The sequence below is a fragment of the Rattus norvegicus genome, chromosome 7 (genome assembly GCF_036323735.1).
Source record: "Rattus norvegicus strain BN/NHsdMcwi chromosome 7, GRCr8, whole genome shotgun sequence".
NCBI lineage: Eukaryota > Metazoa > Chordata > Mammalia > Rodentia > Muridae > Rattus > Rattus norvegicus.
Window position 1 is genome coordinate 37,202,655 of NC_086025.1, and position 19,813 is coordinate 37,222,467.

The 19,813-nt window shown below is 37.1% G+C and overlaps 1 protein-coding gene across 15 annotated transcripts in view; it reads left to right on the plus strand.

Moving 5' to 3' along the window:
- Nucleotides 1-19,813, plus strand: part of Cep290 (centrosomal protein 290) — an 89,191-nt gene that overhangs the window by 5,890 nt on the left and 63,488 nt on the right. For 13 of the 15 annotated variants that reach the window (XR_005486624.2, XR_005486625.2, XM_039079085.2 and 10 more), the window contains exons 8-17: nucleotides 531-683; nucleotides 1,420-1,602; nucleotides 2,491-2,580; nucleotides 4,696-4,818; nucleotides 5,813-5,936; nucleotides 7,984-8,156; nucleotides 14,931-15,093; nucleotides 16,572-16,672; nucleotides 16,741-16,828; nucleotides 18,647-18,759. Coding sequence is in view for 13 of the 15 variants with exons in the window: in XM_039079085.2 (XP_038935013.1) it covers nucleotides 531-683; nucleotides 1,420-1,602; nucleotides 2,491-2,580; nucleotides 4,696-4,818; nucleotides 5,813-5,936; nucleotides 7,984-8,156; nucleotides 14,931-15,093; nucleotides 16,572-16,672; nucleotides 16,741-16,828; nucleotides 18,647-18,759 (1,311 nt within the window). In the remaining 2 variants the exon portion in view is untranslated. Of the gene's footprint in view, nucleotides 1-346; nucleotides 368-530; nucleotides 684-1,419; nucleotides 1,603-2,490; nucleotides 2,581-4,695; nucleotides 4,819-5,812; nucleotides 5,937-7,983; nucleotides 8,157-14,930; nucleotides 15,094-16,571; nucleotides 16,673-16,740; nucleotides 16,829-18,646; nucleotides 18,760-19,813 lie in introns of all 15 variants that reach the window. The other 2 variants (NM_001401003.1, NM_001135755.2) reach the window with 1 other exon arrangement.

Genomic DNA, 19,813 nt, shown 5'->3' on the forward strand with positions numbered 1-19,813 from the left:
ATCTATACTATTATTTTTGTGTATGTGCTAAATCACAGTTTTCTGTCTTGTAACAGAAATGTTTTAATTCACATATGATCATACCATTTTCTCCATTCCTGTTCTTCTAACCACCACTTACAGTGTCCTATTCTTTTAATTGTTTTATCTAAAATTTCTTTTGAACCTAGTTAGAATTTTCTTCCTTTTGGTTTATATTTAATATTTTTTTCTTTCGCAATTTTAAATAATGCATTTAGTTGTTCTTAAATGTTCTTTATTTTTATTTTCTTTAACATATAGATGTTAGTTTTAATTTTCTTTTGCCTTTCTCATTTCTAATTATTCTTTTCCTGTCCTTTTGAAGAACAAACGTCTAAAGAAAAAGGTGAGGCTCTAAGTGTAGTTAAACCTTGGGAGTTTAGAGATCTGCTCTGGGATTGGTAGCTAATGGATAGAGATTTGTCATTTTCAATAGTATTGTCCTGTTGTCTGTGTTTTGGCTTTGGCTAGTGGGTTAATGCTGACTGCTGCATTTGCTCTAAACTCAGAATGAACAGCTTCGTCAGGACATTATTGACTACCAGAAACAAATAGATTCACAAAAAGAATCACTTCTGTCAAGGAGAGGAGAGGACAGTGACTACCGATCACAGTTATCTAAAAAGAACTATGAACTTGTTCAATATCTGGACGAAATACAGGTAAAATGAATAAGTCAGTTCAGAGCAACAGTTTTACAAGCTTATTGTCAGGATGGTATAAAGCTAACATTTATTATTGCTCTTTATTACTTCTGAGTATGTATTTGACACTGTGTTCATGAAGTGGTTTATTTTATTTTGTGTATGTATAACACCTGTATGTGTGTGTGTGTGTGCGTGTGTGTGTGTGTGTGTGGGCGCGTGTGTGTTGAGGTCAGAGGCTAACCTCTGGTATTTGTTATCAGCTTTGCCTTGTGTGAGGTACGATCCCTTTGTGGCTCACTACTCTGCGCTCCAGGCTCTAGCTCAGAGGTTCCAGGCCTTCACCTTTTTTCTCTCACCCATCTCACAGTAGGAGCACTGGGAATAAAGATGCATTGTGCACTTTCTGGCTTTCTGTGCATTCACGTGTTTACGCTGCAAGTATTTTATTCACGAACACATCTTTCTAGCTCCACTATGTACTAGTAAAACACAAAATAAATTGTGTCTTTGAATTTTCAATTATTTATTTCCTGTGCATTTGTCTATCTTGGGTACCAAAACCAATTGAGATACCAAAGACAATTTTCTTGACATTTAATTTGATTTAACTGGACAATGCTGTGTTGATCCTAATGGTCTATCAAGAGTCATTTTTTTCTACAGAGGACCCTATGCCTCTATTGAATTGTAGTTTGGTATAAATTTCAGTTTCCTGTAAGACTGTTCTAAAGTATATACTTAACATTTTTAGACCTTAACAGAAGCTAATGAGAAAATTGAAGTTCAGAACCAAGAAATGAGAAAAAACCTAGAAGAGTCTGTACAGGAAATGGAGAAGATGACTGATGAATATAACAGGATGAAAGCGATTGTGCATCAGACAGATACTGTTATGGACCAGATCAAAAAAGAGAATGAGCACTACCGCCTTCAAGTAAGAGCACTGCTGAGACCGAGCCTGGTCTCACGAGCGTTCGTGACTTCGATGCTGTGTGTCTGAACTGACAGACTTCGGTTTTGTAGGGTGCTGCTTTTGTTGCTTTGTTGTCATCTGACAGTGCTTGTCCTGAAGGGCTCTTCAGCCCTCTCGCTGGCACCTGTGCTTCTGGACATTTGCGGAAAGTAAATGATGCCCCAGGGCGTGGAGACAGGGGTGTTGGAAATAGTTTCGGGGACCTGAAGTTTTAAAAACCCAGTGGCTATAACATTTAATTTTATTTCTTAAAACACTGAAAATATATCAAAGATCAGTAAGCTTGTCTAAAAAGTACAGTGATGTTTAAAAATGTGATTCTCTAGTATTATAAGGTAGTTTCTTGAGTAAAGTGCTTGGGATTAGAAATGTTCCAGATTGTGATTTTTTTCAAAAATTTTTATTTTTTTTTTTTAGATTTTGTGAAGTTTTTAGGTTTTGGATGTAATGTAGATTACATATACACATGAGCACTCTTGGGAATACTGTTAATATGTAAACACTAGATTCATGTATGTTTCATATGTCCCTGATATGTAAACTACAATACAGTATTTTTATGCCTATATTTTGGCTGAAACACAGCAAACGAAATGTGATATGTAACTTGTAACATGTTCTTTCACTTGTGGCAGCATAAAAAGTGTCCAATTGGGGAGCATTAAATGTTTTAAAGTTTTATTATTATCATACAGTCATTACATGTCACCTTTAAATATATAGGACTATGACAGTAATGACTAGCACATATAATAGAACGCATCTGTATGCATGTCCTTGTGCATAAAGAAATATGCACACGTAAGCACATTAAATCTCACTGGTTTGCACTGTTTTTGAACTGGTTAGGTGCGAGAACTCACAGATCTTCTGAAAGCAAAGGATGAAGAGGATGATCCCGTCATGATGGCTGTCAATGCAAAAGTGGAGGAATGGAAGGTACGATGTCACATGATAAGACTTTTTCTCCGTTTGGATGTTGATTTAACTTTGATTTTGATTCTTAAGGATCTATATCAGATAATAACATGTTGCTGTTTTAGAAGTTTATTATATGCCCTAGCTATAAAAGCTCTAAGACCTCTGTATGTACTCCTTCGAGGCAAGAGTAATTAGGAATGGAGTTAGGAAAAAGATTATCACAGTCACCCCTTTCTTTGTCTGATTCCCACCTTCCAGCCTAAGTCCAGAGCTGCAGCCAGTCAGAAGCTAGGATTAGGATGGCTGCTATGGTGAGTGAACTGACAGGACTGAATTAGTAATTCGTACTGTAAAAGCTGTCACTTCTAGGATCTCTCCTTCTGGCAATGCCCATCAAACCCGTATTGGCAATTAGGGGTAGTTTATTATCTGGGAAGCTCAGATGATCGATATCATAAACAACTGTAGTTGCAGTGGGTTGAAGCTGAATGAGCCGTGAAGGGGTCAGGTAGTTTGTGAAGCCCTAGAAAGTAAATGTTTCTGCTTGGGAGCAGCAGTGGACAGACAGTCCATGAGTGAATAAGCATGGCTGCATTCAGGTCCTTAAGAACAACCCTAGCCCAGGTTTGTTTTCAACCGTGGAGTGTAATTTTCTAACCTTTGGAAAAAACAGTTGTTCCGATCACATTTAATATTTAATTTTTGTACATATAATGAATGAGTACTTAGGAGGTTTCCAGTTTTTCTTTTGAAAGTGGTGTTTTAATGAGAAGTTTTATATATATAATTTGCCTATATATAAATATTTTGGTAAAATCAATTGCTACCAGTATGATTACAGTCTAAATTGCAAATATATCCCTTTAGTTTGTTATTATTTTTTGGTGCTCATAATTTTTGGTATAAAGGATTTGTTTTTATATTATATAATTAAACTTATTATATTTTAATGATTTTTGGCCTTTCATTATTAGATACTCTAAATATTGCTAGGTGACAGGGCATGTGCCTAATCCTATTATTTAGAATGTTGAGGGCCCTGAATTCAAGGCCACCTGGATGTCTGAATACTGACACATTATCTCCAGATAAATAAATAACTAAATGTATAAATAAATGAATACATAAATAAATTGGTTAATACACTTTGAAAAAGGAAAAAACAAGAAGAACATTTAAATTCTATTTTATTTTCAGTATCTTTTGGTTTTATATTTTATTTTAAATCTTTGAAGCATGTATATTTGTTTTTTAAAAAAGTGGATGCAGCAGAATGACTTTTATTATTTCACCCTTCTCATGCTGAAATACTGTTCTACTTTTAGTACATAAAACTTGCGTTGCACTTGAGTACTTTTCCTGCTCTCTGATTCATTTGATTGAGTGGTGTTCTAACCACATACTCACAGGTGTTGCATGGCTAAATACCTGATAACCTGTTATCCCTATTTTTGTTTTGTCTTTTAGACTCTTATGAACAATTTCTAGGATTTTTATGAACATCTTTTTGATTTCTTTTGGCCCCTGTAGCTAGGAACACAAAATATTCTTTTATTTATTCAAGTTATTTTATACTTTACTGTGGCATTTTAATGTTTTCTTAATAAAATCTTATATAAAACATTTTGCAGTTACATCAATTTTTGTTTAGAAATGAGATCTGACACTCAGAGAGTTTTCTTTGAGGATTGAATCGTGAATTCCACACTATTTATGTGAACTTGTAGTTGCTGACATTTTTCTATTAGATGAATTTTATTTCCTGGTTTGGAGAAATGACAACATCAATCCAGTTCCTTCTGTGGCAGCATGCAGCCTAGTTTGGTTCCCTAGCACCTTGTGAAAGCATGCTGGGGAGGCAGAGGCAGGCAGTCTGGTTAGCAAGCAAGATATCAGTTCAGTGAAAGACCCTATCTCAGGAGAGCGATACTGTCGCCTCCACACACACATGAACACACATACACACACACACACACACATTATAAACCATACATTTAAAAAAAGGAATTTTATTTTTGTATTGTTTTAAATGTACTAAAGGTATTTATAATAGTCTATAGATGACTAGTGGCCTGCTAATTTTCATTTCTTATAACAGATCTTATTACTGTTTTTTTTTTTTTTTTTTTTTAGTTAATTTTGTCTTCTAAAGATGATGAAATCATTGAATACCAGCAAATGTTACAGAGTCTGAGAGGGAAACTTAAAAATGCCCAGCTTGATGCTGATAAAAGTAACATTATGGCTCTGAAGCAGGTAAAGTCCTCTCAAGGTCTGTGATATCAGGAATCGTGCTGAAGTCCAAGCTGTCTTTTCTGTTTGTCCATGTGACTCATTGGCTGCCACTGCTGTGTGCAACAAGCTCTGAAGTTTCTCACACATAGCTAAATGGGGGAGGCAAAACTAGAGTTAAGTTTAGAGTTAGTGTAACACTTTAGAATAGAATTATTTTATATTATTATTACTTATTATCAGTTTGGCGTTACTTAGTATCTATTAAAAAGCTGTAGATTTTAAAATACCTTTCTACCTTTTTATTGTTTACTATTGTGTATCTTATGCCTAAACTACTAAGTAAGTAAGTTAAGTGTGCTTAACTGTGAGTGTACTACTTAAGTTATTTTTAGCAAAACAAACTCCTTCAGAAAGAAACCCTGCCCTTCTCTTCTTATGTTCTTGGCAGTAAAGTGCTAAGACAGATTTGAGATGTATTTGGGGAATGAATGAGAGCAGTGATGAGGAGCTTGTTTCTAAGTGGAGTGGGCAAGGCACAGAAGCTGAACTGAATGAAAAGAAAGAGCAGAGAAAACAAACAGAAAGTGCTACCAATAAGATTCAGTGGATGATGAGCAAAAATACCGTAACAGGAGTTGTAAAAGCCAGGAGTACTAAGGAGTTCTAGAATAACATTTTCCATCTTTAGATATTAGCATAAGAACAGTTGTGTAGCATAGTTTGAGGAATATATAACTTACTCTCCTGGCTCTGGTAGGTGGCCAAGTGGGTAAAGATACTTAATGTCCTGCCTGACAGTGTCAGTTTAGTCCCTGGAACCCACAGGTGAGAAGAGAACTAACTCTTACAAGTTGTCACCTGATCCTATACATCTGCCTACACAAGCACACACAAATAAATAAATGTAATAAAAAATTGTTTACAAGAAGCAGTTTGGCCACAAGGAAATATATTATTTATTACAAAAATATATGTTCACATTAGTGAATATTTGATATTTTAAAATATTTTATAGGGTATCCAGGAACGAGACAGTCAAATTAAGATGCTTACTGAACAAGTAGAACAGTATACGAAAGAAATGGAAAAAAATACTTTTATTATTGAAGATTTGAAAAATGAGCTCCGAAAAGACAAAGGTAACTTAATATTTTATAAGTAAATGACTTGCATATGTTATTGTATTTCAAACAACTTTTTATAAAAATAAAATTGTGTTATGCCACTAAACTATTTTTAAATTATAAACATTTTTAAGTAGTTATAAAAAATATTAATTACAACAATGTATTCCTAATGCTTAAACTTGTAAGCAATGCATACTTTTCTATCATCTTTTTCATGGTGAAAATTACTTAAACATTACTAGTAGATAGATTGCAGAAGACATTAAAATGGAAATGTAATCTTTTAAAATTTTTTATAATTAACAAAGATGGTTTGGTGAATGCATTAACCATTGTCATTTATCTTCAGAAGTAATTTTCTGCGTTGGCATTTGAAATAACAAAGTCTCTCACCATTCATTGACTAAGTAATAATGCTTGTCTGTCCACCAAATTTTCTTAACTTATGCTTCTAACGTACTAGCATTTCTATAACACTATATCATGTAAGTATGTGAGGTTCATTAGTTCAAATGGGCATGCTAGTAATGCTGGAGATAAATCTCCTGGAGGTCAGGTGTATATTCGAGTTTAGACAATGAAGTAAGTCTCACTGGGCATAGTTGAATGGAGTCTTAAAGGTGGTAACGGAGCAAGCATGGCATGGTTCAAATAGGTGGGAATGAATGTGTTCAACATTCCGAGCAGTCATCACTTCTGGGTTGGTGCCTGGAGTGGAGTCAACAATGAACAATAGCAGAACAAAAGATCACGGAGGATGCTGAAAGCCGTAGCCTTATGTCTTATAATCATTGCAAAGACCTTGATTTGTATTTTAGGTGAATTAGTCTCGCCCAAACTTCCTTTGCAATAGACTATAGCAGTTGTGAGGAGAGCTGTTAAAGGGTATGGGAACAACCTAGTAGACTGGGTATTATGCTAACCATCTTGATAACTGTAGTCAGTTTTAGCTTTGCTTTGAAGGTGATAGGAGCAGAGTTAAATGGAGGATTTAAGAGACACTCGTTGGGATTTGACCTAAACCTTAGAAAGGATTGTGAGAAGAGCAGGTTTGGACATGACAAGGTACTGTTTACCATTTTGAAAATGTTAAGTAATAAAAAAAAATTGTTTATTAGGCATTCAGATGAAGGTCTTGAGTAGATACTTATTATGTGGATTCTAAAGTTCTTGAGCACAGTTTAGGCTAAAGATAAAGTTTGGAGGCCATCTCCACAAAAATTCAATTTGAAGTTGTGAGAATAGTTGAGGTCGTCATGGGAAGGAGTATAGGTTATGTAAAAATCTGAAAATGGATCTCTGGGAATACTTTTTATTTAGAGGCCTATGAGATGAAATGGTATAACCAAGAGGACTAAAAAGGACTGCGCAGAGATAGCACTCCAGAAGAGGCATAGTCCTGACAACCACAGGACAGTGTCATTTAGGAAAAGTAAACTGTTCATCCCTGGTGGGAGTTCAAGATGCGCACTGAAAATGACCACCAGGCTTAACACTGGCCACACTTGAGTCCAAGGGACATGGGAACTGGAGAAGAAACAGGAAATATATTCAGATTTCTTTTTCTGCAAAGGGGTAATAAGAAATGAGGTAGTAGCCTGAAACAAAGGTCAGAAAAGTTTGTAGAGTTTAGAAAAAATAACTAATTTTTGTAGATTAAGACTCCATTGGTGAAGCAGAGGAGAAGGAGGCTCCTGGAGTTTTAGGTTGGCAATATGTCCCGCTGGGAATTCTATTTTACTGTTGATAGTGGGCAAAAGGAATGCTGATTGTTGTCACCACTAAGCTTTGTCTGTCACAGGCAGGCATCTTTCGACAGTAGGCTTTTACAACCTTGTTTTTAATAACCCATATACTTCTAGTCAGAGTAACTGAACTCAACTCTACTTGTCAGTTGGTTTTCCTAATAAACCAAAACAGTGCCTTGGTTTTACAGTAAGTCCTGGCACATCAGCAGCGCACGTGCCATACCGATGCTGCCCCTCTTTGGGAGCAGTAGAGCCATAAGGAGGAGAACTCAATTCAGCTCCTTCATGATTTCTTTGTTTTCATACTGTAGGTACTTCAAACATTTATCAGCAGACTCATTATATGAAAATCCACTCAAAGGTACAAATTTTAGAAGAGAAAACAAAAGAGGCCGAGAGAACAGCTGAGCTGGCTGAGGCTGATGCTAGGGAGAAGGACAAAGAATTGGTTGAGGCTCTGAAGAGATTAAAAGATTATGAATCTGTAAGTATTTTTATCTTGTCAGTCAGAGAGCTTAAGATTATTCCTGACACCAAGCGTGTTCTGTGGCTCTTGTGTGTTCCATGTAGAAAACATTCTATATCTCTTGATTTTAAACTTTTCAAACTTCAAAGCATTTGTTTTATTTCAAGAGAATTGTTTCCAAACCTTTTTTTCTTTTTTTAAAAAAGTTTATTTTATTATTTTTTCTTTTATGTTTGAGATTATTACATCATTTTTTCCCTTCTCTTTCTTCTCTCCAAACCTTCCACACATAACCCTCCTCCCTCTCTTCTCTTCCTTTTTCATTAATTATTGTTACTTGTATATATTCATGTATATATGTATGTATCAGATGTGTATGTAAAAATATCTTTTATTTGCTGGATGCAATTGAGGTCTCAGGGCTTATTCTGCCTCTGTATTCTAACTTAGGCCTAGTCCTCAAAGTTTCTAGCCCCTGTACAATCTTGTCTAGTCCTAGAATGTTTTCTGCCTTTGAGACTTAACTGTTGAATAAACTCACTCCTTCCTAGAACTTTCTGACCTCTCAACTCAGCTGTTCTGGGTCAAATTCCTCTCCAAGCTAAGTGATTGAATCTGGCTTCTCCCTCAGCCTCTGAGTTTTTGCTCTGCTTGGCTTCAAACTAACTTTGACAATATCTAATCTTCTGGTTTCTTCTACTTCTCTGACTCGTTCAGTCTTCACCTATGTCTAGCTTACTGTCTCTCTGCAACCTGTCTCTGCACTGTTGTCCCAGTACACACTGCCTTATCGCTCTCTCTGTGCTACCATCTCCTAAGAAGCATGTGTTTCCCCTTTCTTCTGAGAATTGGGCATATCCTCTTCTGTAAACTCTTTCTCTGATTCATCGCTTTGACTGCCATTTAATTAGACGTCACTTCCTAACATGGGTGCTTCCTTCTGCAAACTAACTGTACCTTCATTGCTTGGGATTAAAGGTCTGGACTAAGGGTGTGTCTGTATTTTAGCCAGAGTGATTAAAGGTGTGTGCTAATGGTTGAGCCACACCACAATTAGAAACAGTGTTTTTTTTTCCCAGTAAATAACACAATCTTGGGGTTCACAGTGTGATCAGATTCCTGTAACCTGTAGAATTACCTGTATTTATTGGATATTGGATAAGCAAATGTGCACTTCACTGGAGAAGACTATTTTTCCTGCTCAACTTGGTTACTGCTCTTGTGTAGTTCTTTGTGTAAGACTGAGGTCCTGTGGGCTCCTACTGCAAAGAGAAAGCATTACACTTATCTGTAGGTTTCAGGACAAGTGACGTGATTGTTGTTGGGATTATGTTGCTTTAGTAAAGTGGTAACTGTGGGCTCTACGGTAACACGACTTTATCAGCACCAAGTAGTTTCCCTAGGATTACTGTGTCATGCTGGTCATTGTGGCTCATAAGCAGCAGAGGTGGGCAGGATGATTATTAGTTGATTTCCATCTTTTCAAGCTTGCATGGTGCCTTCTGGTGCCGGGAATAGCCCTCAAGGAAGAGGCTTAAAACTTAGTTCCAACTTGGATTCTTTAGGCCCTGTTTCTGAAATGCATGGTGTTTTCAGTAATTGGGACTTATCCTCTGCCTCTGGGGTTCAGTCAGGGGCAATAACAATAAGGCGTATGTTTTGAGAGTCTTTTAGACAACCTTGGCTGGCATTGGAAACAAGGCTTCTCTTGTTTGCTGTTGGGTTTTTGTTACATGATCTTTCACTCTTGGAGGGATCATTGTCAGGAGGGATAAGAAAAGTTTATTTAAAATACAGATGTATTTATACACAGAATTACACAATAGTGTGATTCTCATTTATTTGTTTGTTTATTTATTTATTTATTTTTACATACAGATTTTATTCCCCTACCGGTCCACACCCAAGGGTTTCACATTCCATACCTCCTTCCCACCCTATTCCCCCACCCATCTCCACAAGTATGTCCATACCATATAACCTCACCAGACCGCTAAGCTTCCTGGGGTCTCCAGTCTCCTGAGGGTTAGGTGCAACTTCTCTGACTAAACCCAGACCCGGGAGTCCTTTACTGCATATGTGTCAGGGCCTCATCTCAGCTGGTGTATGCTGCCTGGTTGTTGGCTCAGTGTCTGAGAGATCTCAGGGGTCCAGGTCAGTTGAGGCTGCTGGTCCTCCTACAGGGTCGCTCTCTTCCTCAGCTTCCTCCAGCTTTTCCCTGATTCAACCGGAGGGGTCAGTAGGTTCTGCTCATTGGTTGGGTGCCCTTTCAGCTGCTTGGGTTTTTTGGAGGGCAGTCATGATAGGTCTCTTTTTGTGAATGCCCCATAGCTTCAGTAATAGCTTGGGGACTCCCCTTTGCTGGATCCCACTTTGGGCATGTCATTGGACCATCTTTTCCTCAGGCTCGTCTCCATTTCAATCCCTGCATTTTTTCGAGACAGAATTTTGGGTCAGAACTTTGACTGTGAGATAGCAACCGCATCCATCACTTGATAACCTCCCTATCTTTCTGCCGGAGATGGGCTCTACAAGTTCCTTCTCCCCACTGTAGGGCCTTTCCTCTAGGGTTCCCCCTACCCCTCGCTTTGACTCCTGAGAGTCTCTCACTCCCCAGGTCTCTGGTATATTCTAGAGGGTCTTCCCAACCTCCTTCCTCCTGAAGATCACCTGTTTCCATTCTTTTTGCTTGCCCTCAGGACTTCATTCCTTTACCCCCAACCCAAAACCAGATCCTGTTTCCCTTTCTCCCTACCCCCACCCTCATCCCCTTTCCCTCCTCTGTCTCTTCCTCCCTCCTCCATTGTGGTTGCTTTCTTCTCCCTCCCAAGTGGAACTTGGACCCTTCATTTTGTTGACCTTTTTGAGTTCTGTGGACTGTATCTCCGGTATTCTGTACTCTTTTTTTTTTTTTTTTGGCTAATATCCACTTATTAGAGAGAACATACTGTGTATGTCCTTTTGGGTCTGAGTTACCTCACTCAGGATGACATTTTCTAGTTCCATCCATTTGCCTGCAAACTCACGATGTCCTCATTCTTAATAGCTGAGTAGTATTCCATTGTGTAAATGAACCACACTTTCTGTATCTATTCTCCTGTCGTGAGACATCTGTGTTGTTTCCAGCTTCTGGTTAACACAAACAAGGCCTCTATGAACATAATGGAACATGTGCCCCTGTGGCATTGTGAAGCATCTTTGGGGTATATTCCTAAGAGTGGAATTAGGTAGATCAATTTCCAATTTTCTGAGGAACCTCCAGACTGATTTCCAGAGTGATTGTACCAGCTTGCAATCCCACCAGCAATGGAGGAGTGTTCCTCTTTCTCTACATCCTCGCCAACATATATTGTCACCTGAGCTTTTGATCTTAGCCATTCTGATTTTTATGAAGTGGAATCTCAGGGCCATTTTGATTTGCATTTCTCTGGTCACTAAAGACTGTGAACATTTCTTTAGGTGCTTCTCAGCCTTTTGAGATTCCTCTGTTGTGAATTCTCAGTTTAATTCTAGACCCCATTTTTTGATTGTGTTTGGAGTTTTGGTGGTAAGCTTCTTGAATTCTTTATATATTTTGAATATTAGCCTTCTATCAGATGGGGGGTTAGTGAAGATGTTTTTTCCCAATCTGTAGGTTGCTGATTATTGACATTGTCTTTTGCCTTACAGAAGCTTTCCAGTCCCATTTATCAATTCTTGATCTTAGAGCTTGAGCCATTGGAGTTCTGTTTAGAAAATTTCTGCCTGTGCCAATGAGTTCAAGGCTCTTTCCCACTTTCTCTTCTGTTAGATTCAGTGTATCTGGTTTTATGTTCAGGTCCTTGATCCACTTGGACTTGAGCTTTGTACATGGTGACAAATATGGTTCTATTTTCATTTTTCTACATACAGACATCCAATTAGATCACCATTTATTGAAGGTGCTTTCTTTTTTCCATTGTATATTTTTGGCTTCTTTGTCAAAGATCAAGTATGTGTAAGTGTGTGGTTTTATTTCTGGGTTTTCAATTCTATTCCATCGATCAATGTATCTGTCTCTGTACTAATACCATGCAGTGTTTATCACTATTGCCCTATAGTAGAGCTTGAGGTCAGAAATGGTGATTCCCCCAGCTGTTCTTTTACTGTTAAGACTTGTTTTAGCTATTCTGGTTTTGTTTCCTTTCCAGATAAATTTGAGAATTGCTCTTTCCATGTCTTTGAAGAATTGTGTTGGGATTTTCATGGGAATTGCATTGAATCTGTAGATTGCCTTTGTTAGGATGGCCATTTTTACTATGTTAATTCTGCCAATCCATGAGAATAGATTAGAATAGATCTCTCTATTTTCTGAGATCTTCTTCAGTTTCTTTCTTGAGAGACTTGAGGTTCTCATTATTAAGGTCTTATACTTGTTTGGTTAGTTATCCCAAGATATTTTATATTACCTGTGGCTATTGTGAAGGGAATTGTTTCCCTAATTTCTTTCTCTGTCTGTTTATCATTTATTTAAAGAAAGGCTACTGATTTATTTGAGTTAATTTTATATCCAGCTGCTTTGCTGAAGTTGTTTATCAGCTGGAGAAGTTCTCTGGTAGATTTTTGTGGTCACTTATGTATACTATAATATCATCTGCAAATAGTGATACCTTTAATTTTTCATGGAAGATTTGTATCCCCTTGATCGCATTTTGTTGTCTTCTTGTTATAGGTAGCATTTCGAGTACTATATTGAATAGATATGGGGAGAGTGGGCTTCCTTGTCTTGTCCCAGATTTTAGTGGGATTGCTTCAAGTATCTCTCCATTTAATTTGATTTTAGTTGTTGGTTTGCAGTGAATAACTTTTATTATGTTTAGGTATGGACCTTGAATTCCTGATCTCTCCAATACTTTTAACATGAAGGGGTCTTGTATTTTGTCAAATGCTTTTTCTGCATATAAAGAGATGATCATGTGATTTTCTTTGAGTTTGTTTATATGGTAGATTACGTTAATAGATTGTCATATATTGAACCAACCTTGCATCCCTGGGATGAAGCCTATTTGATTGTGGTGAGAGATGATTTTGAAGTGTTCTTGGATTAGGTTTGTGAGAATTTTACTTAGTATTTTTGCATCGATATTCATAAGCGAGATTGGAATGAAGTTCTCCATTTTGGTAGGAACCTTGTGTGGTTTAGGCATCAGAGTAATTGTGGCTTCATAGAATGAATTAGGTAGTGTTCCTTCTGTTTCTATTTTATGGAATAGTTTGAGGAATATTGGTATCAGGTCTTCTTTGAAGGTCTGGTAGAATTCTGAACTAAATCCATCTGGCCCTGGGCTTTTTTTGGTTGGGAGGTTTTTAATGACTTTTATTTCCTTATGGAATATGGGCCTGTTTAGAAAGTTGCTCTTGATTTAACTTTGGTATGTGGAATCTGTCTAGACAACCATCCATTTCATCTAGATTTTCCAGTTTTGTTGAGTATAGGCTTTTGCAGTAGGATCTGATGATTTTGTGCATTTCCTCCGTTTCTGTTGCTTTGTCTCCCTTTTCATTTCTGGTTTTGTTAATTTGGATACTGCCTCCCGGCCCTTTAGTTTGTTTGGCTAGGGGTTTATCTATCTTGTTGATTTTGATACTCTCAAAGAACCAGATTTTGGTTTTGCTGATTCTTTGGATTGTTCTCTTTGATTCTATTTGGTTGATTCCAGCCCTGAGTTTAATTATTTGCTGCCTTCTACTCCTCCTGGATGAGTTTGCTTCTTTTTTTTCCAGAGCTCTCAGGTGCACTGGTAAATTGCTAGTGTAAGATCTCTCCAGTTTCTTTACCAGAGCACTTAGTGCTATGAATTTTCCTCTTAGTACTGCTTTCATTGTGTCCCATAGGTTTGGGTATGTTGTGCCTTCATTTTCATTAAATTCCAGGAAGTCTTTAATTTCTTTCTTTATTTCATCCTTGACCAAATTATCACTGAGTAGAGAGTTGTTCAGTTTCCACATGTATGTGTGTTTTCTGGTGCTTTTGCTGTTATGGAAGACCAGCTTTAGGCCATGGTGGTCTGATAGGGTGCATCAGATTATTTTAATCTTCTTGTATCTGTTGAGGGTTGTTTTGTGACCAATTACTTGGTCAGTTTTGGAGAAGGTACTATGGGGTGCTGAAAAGGTGTATTCTTTTGTTTTAGGGTGAGATATTCTGTGTGATTCTTTATGGCTTTTCAGACTGCATTATTGTTGTTTACCCTCCCTCCTCCTTCTGTATTTACCTCCCTGTCAAACCTTTGGATGAAGTGTTTTATTCAGAGAAGCAGCTCATGTGAGGACTCAGGATCAGTCCCTTGTATCTCTGTCCTTTGTGCCAGCATGGAGCTGTGACTGCTAGCTTGATGAAGTTGTGATGGGGATGTCTTTGGCACCTACAATATCTATATCAACTGAATCTACTTGGACTTTTTATATCTTTAAATTGATTCACCAGGCAGTTAAATGTATGTTCTGGTATGCCTGATTCTCTCTTGATATTTTATCTCTGTACCTTTATGTTAATCTCTTATTAGGTATTTTATTTGCAATATTTTGAGTCACATTGCCTTTGGGTCAGATGTTCATATTCTGCCCTCTTTACTAGATTTGGATCGCAGCACAGGGAAAGATTAGTATGTACTATTTTTATTTTTTATGTATCAGTTATAAAACATCTGCCATATAAAATACAGGTGTAAGTAAATTTGTCCATCACCTTAATAAAAAAAAGTAAATTCATACATTTGATTTGTTTGTTCAAATAAATTATGTTATATTGATGGTAGATGGGGTATTTTTCAGGGAGTATATGGCTTAGAAGATGCGGTTATTGAAATAAAGAATTATAAAGCCCAAATTAAAATAAGAGATGGAGAGATTGAAGTGTTGACCAAGGAGATCAATAAGCTTGAGATGAAGATCAATGATGTCCTTGATGAAAATGAAGCTCTTAGAGAGCGGGCCGGTAAGCTGTGTTCTAAGACATTGCTTTGTCCTCAACCCTAATTTTCAGGTCCTCTTTGTTTTCTTTTGGTTTGGTTTTACTTTTGTAAGGGAAATGGCCCTATTCCTCAAAGCAAAGTGCACCCATTCTGCACACATGTTCTCCCTTCCTGGTGCTTTGCTTCTAGCCCTTACGTTACATTTGTTTATTTCTAAGTAGTTGGATGGTATTTTTGCCCAAATCAGTGTTTCTGTAGAGACTCTTAAAGTGGAGGTTTCTGACTGAAGTGGGTTTGGGGCCCAGTGGTTGATAAGGAACATGACTTTCATCAGTCCAGTCTGCTTGCCTTCAGTAAAAATCAGATGGTGAACGTCTTTGCATTATGCCGCATAGAAGAGGTCAGCTGTTTTCTGCTATAAGAAACATCTGTCTGAAATGTTAGTTTACAAACTGATTTTGTTTTGAGGCCATTTAAAAGTTCTTTGTAAACCTTTTATGGACATATAAATACATGATAAACTGCTTATGTTTTATTTGAGTATTTTAGGAGTTCCATTTAATCAAGATGTAATTTCCAAATATAACTTGGGAATTTATGTACTTTTAAAATTAGGGATGAATTATTTAATACTACTCTTTTACGTGGTAAGTTATGACTAAAGTGTACAATCTAAGTTACCTCTTTAAAATGACTATGATTTATATAGTGATTTTATTATACTCACAGACTATCAATTAGTGCGTTCTTAGAGTTAAACTGGCAATTTAGGAACTTTTTGTCTAGAAGAAAAATAAATACTTTATATTGGTTATTTATTTCTGAAACAATTTAACTAGAATTTAGGATTACACTAGATGGTTATGCTAAATTTCTGATTAACTCAACTAGTCAAGTCACTGCCAGGAATCTAGAAGTATGTATGGATAACTTCTGACCTATCTAGAAAGCTGTCACGAACACCATGTTTCTTGTCTTTAAGGGGTTTAGCTTTTATATCCAAAGTCTGGTTTAGAACTCTTTCAACTGTCTTGGTACTTGATTTTTACCTCCTAGGTATTAATGAATCAGGAACTATAATGGAGGCATGTTAGGGGTCAGGTTAGAATAACAACATCATTAGTAATATGTGACAACCATAGCAGAAATGCTATGTGACAAGCATTTCTCTGAGCATTTGATTTAGTCTAATAAAATACTCTTGGCAAACTAAAATAACAAATAAAAAATGTCATCTCAATATCAGATTTCAAGTGGACATTAAGTCAAGTTTACTTCGTAACAGGGTTTCTTGGTTAATGAATTGTAACCTTTGCAACATCCCCATATGTGTTTGTAAGGATTCTATAGTTAGTTAACATTTAACTGTCTTCAAGTATAGCTGTCTGGAAATCTTATGTCAGACTGTTTCAATGATAATGAGTAATACTTGGTGTTCTGTGGAGATTTTGTCATTTACTTGCACGTTTTTAAGTTTGTAATTATTTGCTTTCTATTTCAGGCCTTGAACCCAAGACAATGATTGATCTGACTGAATTTAGAAATAGTAAACGCGTAAAGCAGCAGCAGTACAGAGCTGAGAACCAGATTCTTTTGAAAGAGGCAAGTGATGCTCTGTTGACAATTTCTATCTGCACTAAGGGAAGGAACTAATAATTCATGTTTCGCAGATCGAAAGTCTAGAGGAAGAACGTCTTGACTTGAAGAGAAAAATTCGTCAAATGGCTCAAGAAAGAGGCAAAAGGAGTGCAGCCTCAGGTACTCTCAGTCACCCCGCACTTGGAAAGAGCCATGGGAAAGCATGGGTGTGCATGGCGGTCTAGAGCTGAAGATGATTCTGCTCTGTTGCTGTCCTGTGCTGTCACAGCAGAGATAAGTGCATATAACCGAGTGCGATCCTGAATCTAAACACTTAACCAAGTTAGAAGTCAAAGAAAAACCAAACCAAACCAAACCAAATAAAAACACCCTAAAAATCATGTATTGGAATTAATGGACTTTTAAAAAATTTCAGTGTAAGGTCTGTTGACTTTTATACAGCCCTACATTGTTGTGACTAATATCTTAAAACAGTAATTTTTATATTGCTGTGTTTCATCCTTAGAATGGTTCTTTGTTTCCAAAGCTGTATATTGGGAGTGTATTTTAAATTTTTTATTAGATATATTTCTTTACTTATATTTCAAATGTCATTCCCTTCCCCCATTTTCTGTCCATAAGCTCCCATCCCCTCCCCCCCATGTGGGTATTCCCCCCATCTATCCCCCTTACAGCACCCCCATATACCCCTGCAGGACCAAGGGCTTCCCTTTCCACTGGTACTCTTGCTAGGCTATTCATTGCTACCTATGAGGTTGGAGCCCAGGGTCAGTACTAAATTTTATTAAAATTTACTGAAAATTTCTGTTAATCCTAATTAACATTCATTTGTTTACCTTCCTTTTAAAAAGACAATATCATCTTTATAATGGCCACTGCAGGGGAATATCAGGTCGGGAGGCGGGAAGGGGTGTGTGGATGAGTAGGGGAATACCCTCATAGAAGAAGGGGAAGGGGGGATGAGATAGGGGGTTTATGGATGGGAAATCAGGAAAGGGGATAACATTTGAAATGTAAATAAAAATATCCAATAAAAAGAAAAGAAAAGAAACACAAAACAAAAATAGTCTTGCAAAAAATAAAATAAAATTTAAAAAATAAACAAGACAAAAAAAATACAAAATAAAATAGCCATTACAAGTAACTTTTTGAAAATCATATATAGAGGGTTTCTTTCCTTAATTTTTCCACATCTATATAAATGTTTGCCTGTTCCATGCCAGTGCCCATAGAAGCCAGAAAAAAGCCCTGGGTTCCCTAGAGCTGGAGTTAACATACAGTTTGAGTTGCTTGGTGTGGGTGTTGAGAACTAAACAGGTCCTCTGAAAGAGCATTACACACATTTAAAAATTAAAATATATTTACATTATTTTCTCACCCTCCTTCACCTCCATGTCTCATCCCACTCCCATCTCGTGTGTGTGTGTGTGTGTGTGTGTGTGTGTGTGTGTGTGTGTAAGTAAATACATATGAATCTATTTATGTCCAAGAGACTCAATCTTTCCACAGACATCCTGGTCCTTTGGCTATTAAAATCTTTCTGCCCCCCTTCTACCATGTTCTGTGAACCTCAAGTGAAACCCTAATATGGAGACACTTGTCTAGCATGTACAGAGCCTGCACAAAGGCACTTGTGGCAGCATCACAAAAAGAAATTAAAATGTAAATGTGTAAAAGAAAAATTTATGGCTTTTAATTTATTTTCTTTATTTTTTAAATGTCTTAGTACTTATTAATGTGTCCTTTGAAATTAACACAGAATAAAATTATAAAGATGATAAAATTCAAATTATTCCCTATTTTATTGATATAGCCTTTAAAAATAAACTACATCAAAGAGTTATATCGGCTGCATGTTGGTAAAGGGTTTTAAAAACATTAAACCTTTTTTGAATTAAAAGTTTATTCTTGTGTTGGAATAAAGGGAATTATTTTTGTTGTTGTTGCTTCTTATTTGTTATTTCTTTCATCTTCTAGGATTAACCATTGATGATCTGAACCTAACTGAAACCTTTTCTCACGGGGATAAAATAGGAGAAAGAAAGCTAAATTTTATAAGCTTCAATAATATGAATGAAACACAATCAAAGGTAAATAAAACATTAATGCTCTGACTTAAGAAGAAGGAAAAATGCTAACAGTTGAGTATTTCTCTTCACTTAATCTCATTTAGCACCTCTTCTCTATTAGGTTTTTTTTTTCTCTTCCATTTTTATTAAATTGGGTGTTTCTTATTTACATTTCAAATGTTATTCCCTTTCTCAGTTTCCTGTTCATCGTCCCCCTAATCCCTTCCCCTTCCCTTCTCTATGGTGATCTCATCCCCATTCACCCCCCATTGCATGCGCCCCCAACAATCCCCTACACTAGGGGTCCAGCCTTGGCAAGACCAAGGGCTTCCCCTTCCACTGGTGCTCTTACTAGGCTATTCATTGCTACCTATGCAGTTGAAGCCCAGGGTCAGCCCATGTATAGTCTTTGGGTAGTGGTTTAGTCCCTGGAAACTCTGGTTGGTTGGCATTGTTGTTCTTATGGGGTTGCAAGCCCCTTCAGCTCCTTCAGTCCTTTCTCTAACTCCCTCAACAGGGACCCCAATCTCAGTTCAATGGTTTGCTGCTAGTATTCGCCTCTGTATTTGATATGTTCTGGCTGTGTCTCTCAAGAGAGATCTATATCTGGTTCCTGTCACCATGCATTTCTTAGCTTCATCTTATCTAGTTTTGGTGGCTTTATGTGTATGGGCCACATGTGGGGCAGGCTCTGAATAGCTCTGCAGGCTCCGTTCCTTCAGTTTCTGCTCTAAACTTTGCTTCCCTATCCTCTCCTATGGATATTTTTGTCCCCCTTTTAAAGAAGGAGTGAAGCATCTGCATTTTGGTCATCCTTTAGAGTTTCACGTGGTCTGTGCATCTTGGATAATTTGAGCAGTTGGGCTAATATCCACTTATCAATGAGTGCATACCATTTGAGCATTTGAGCTAATGTCCACTTATCAATGAGTGCATACCATGTGTGTTTTTCTGTGATTGGGTTACCTCACTCAGGATGATATTTTCTAGTTCCATCCATTTGCCTATGAATTTCATAAAGTCATTGTTTTTGATAGCTGGGTAATATTCCATTGTGTAGATGTACCACATTTTC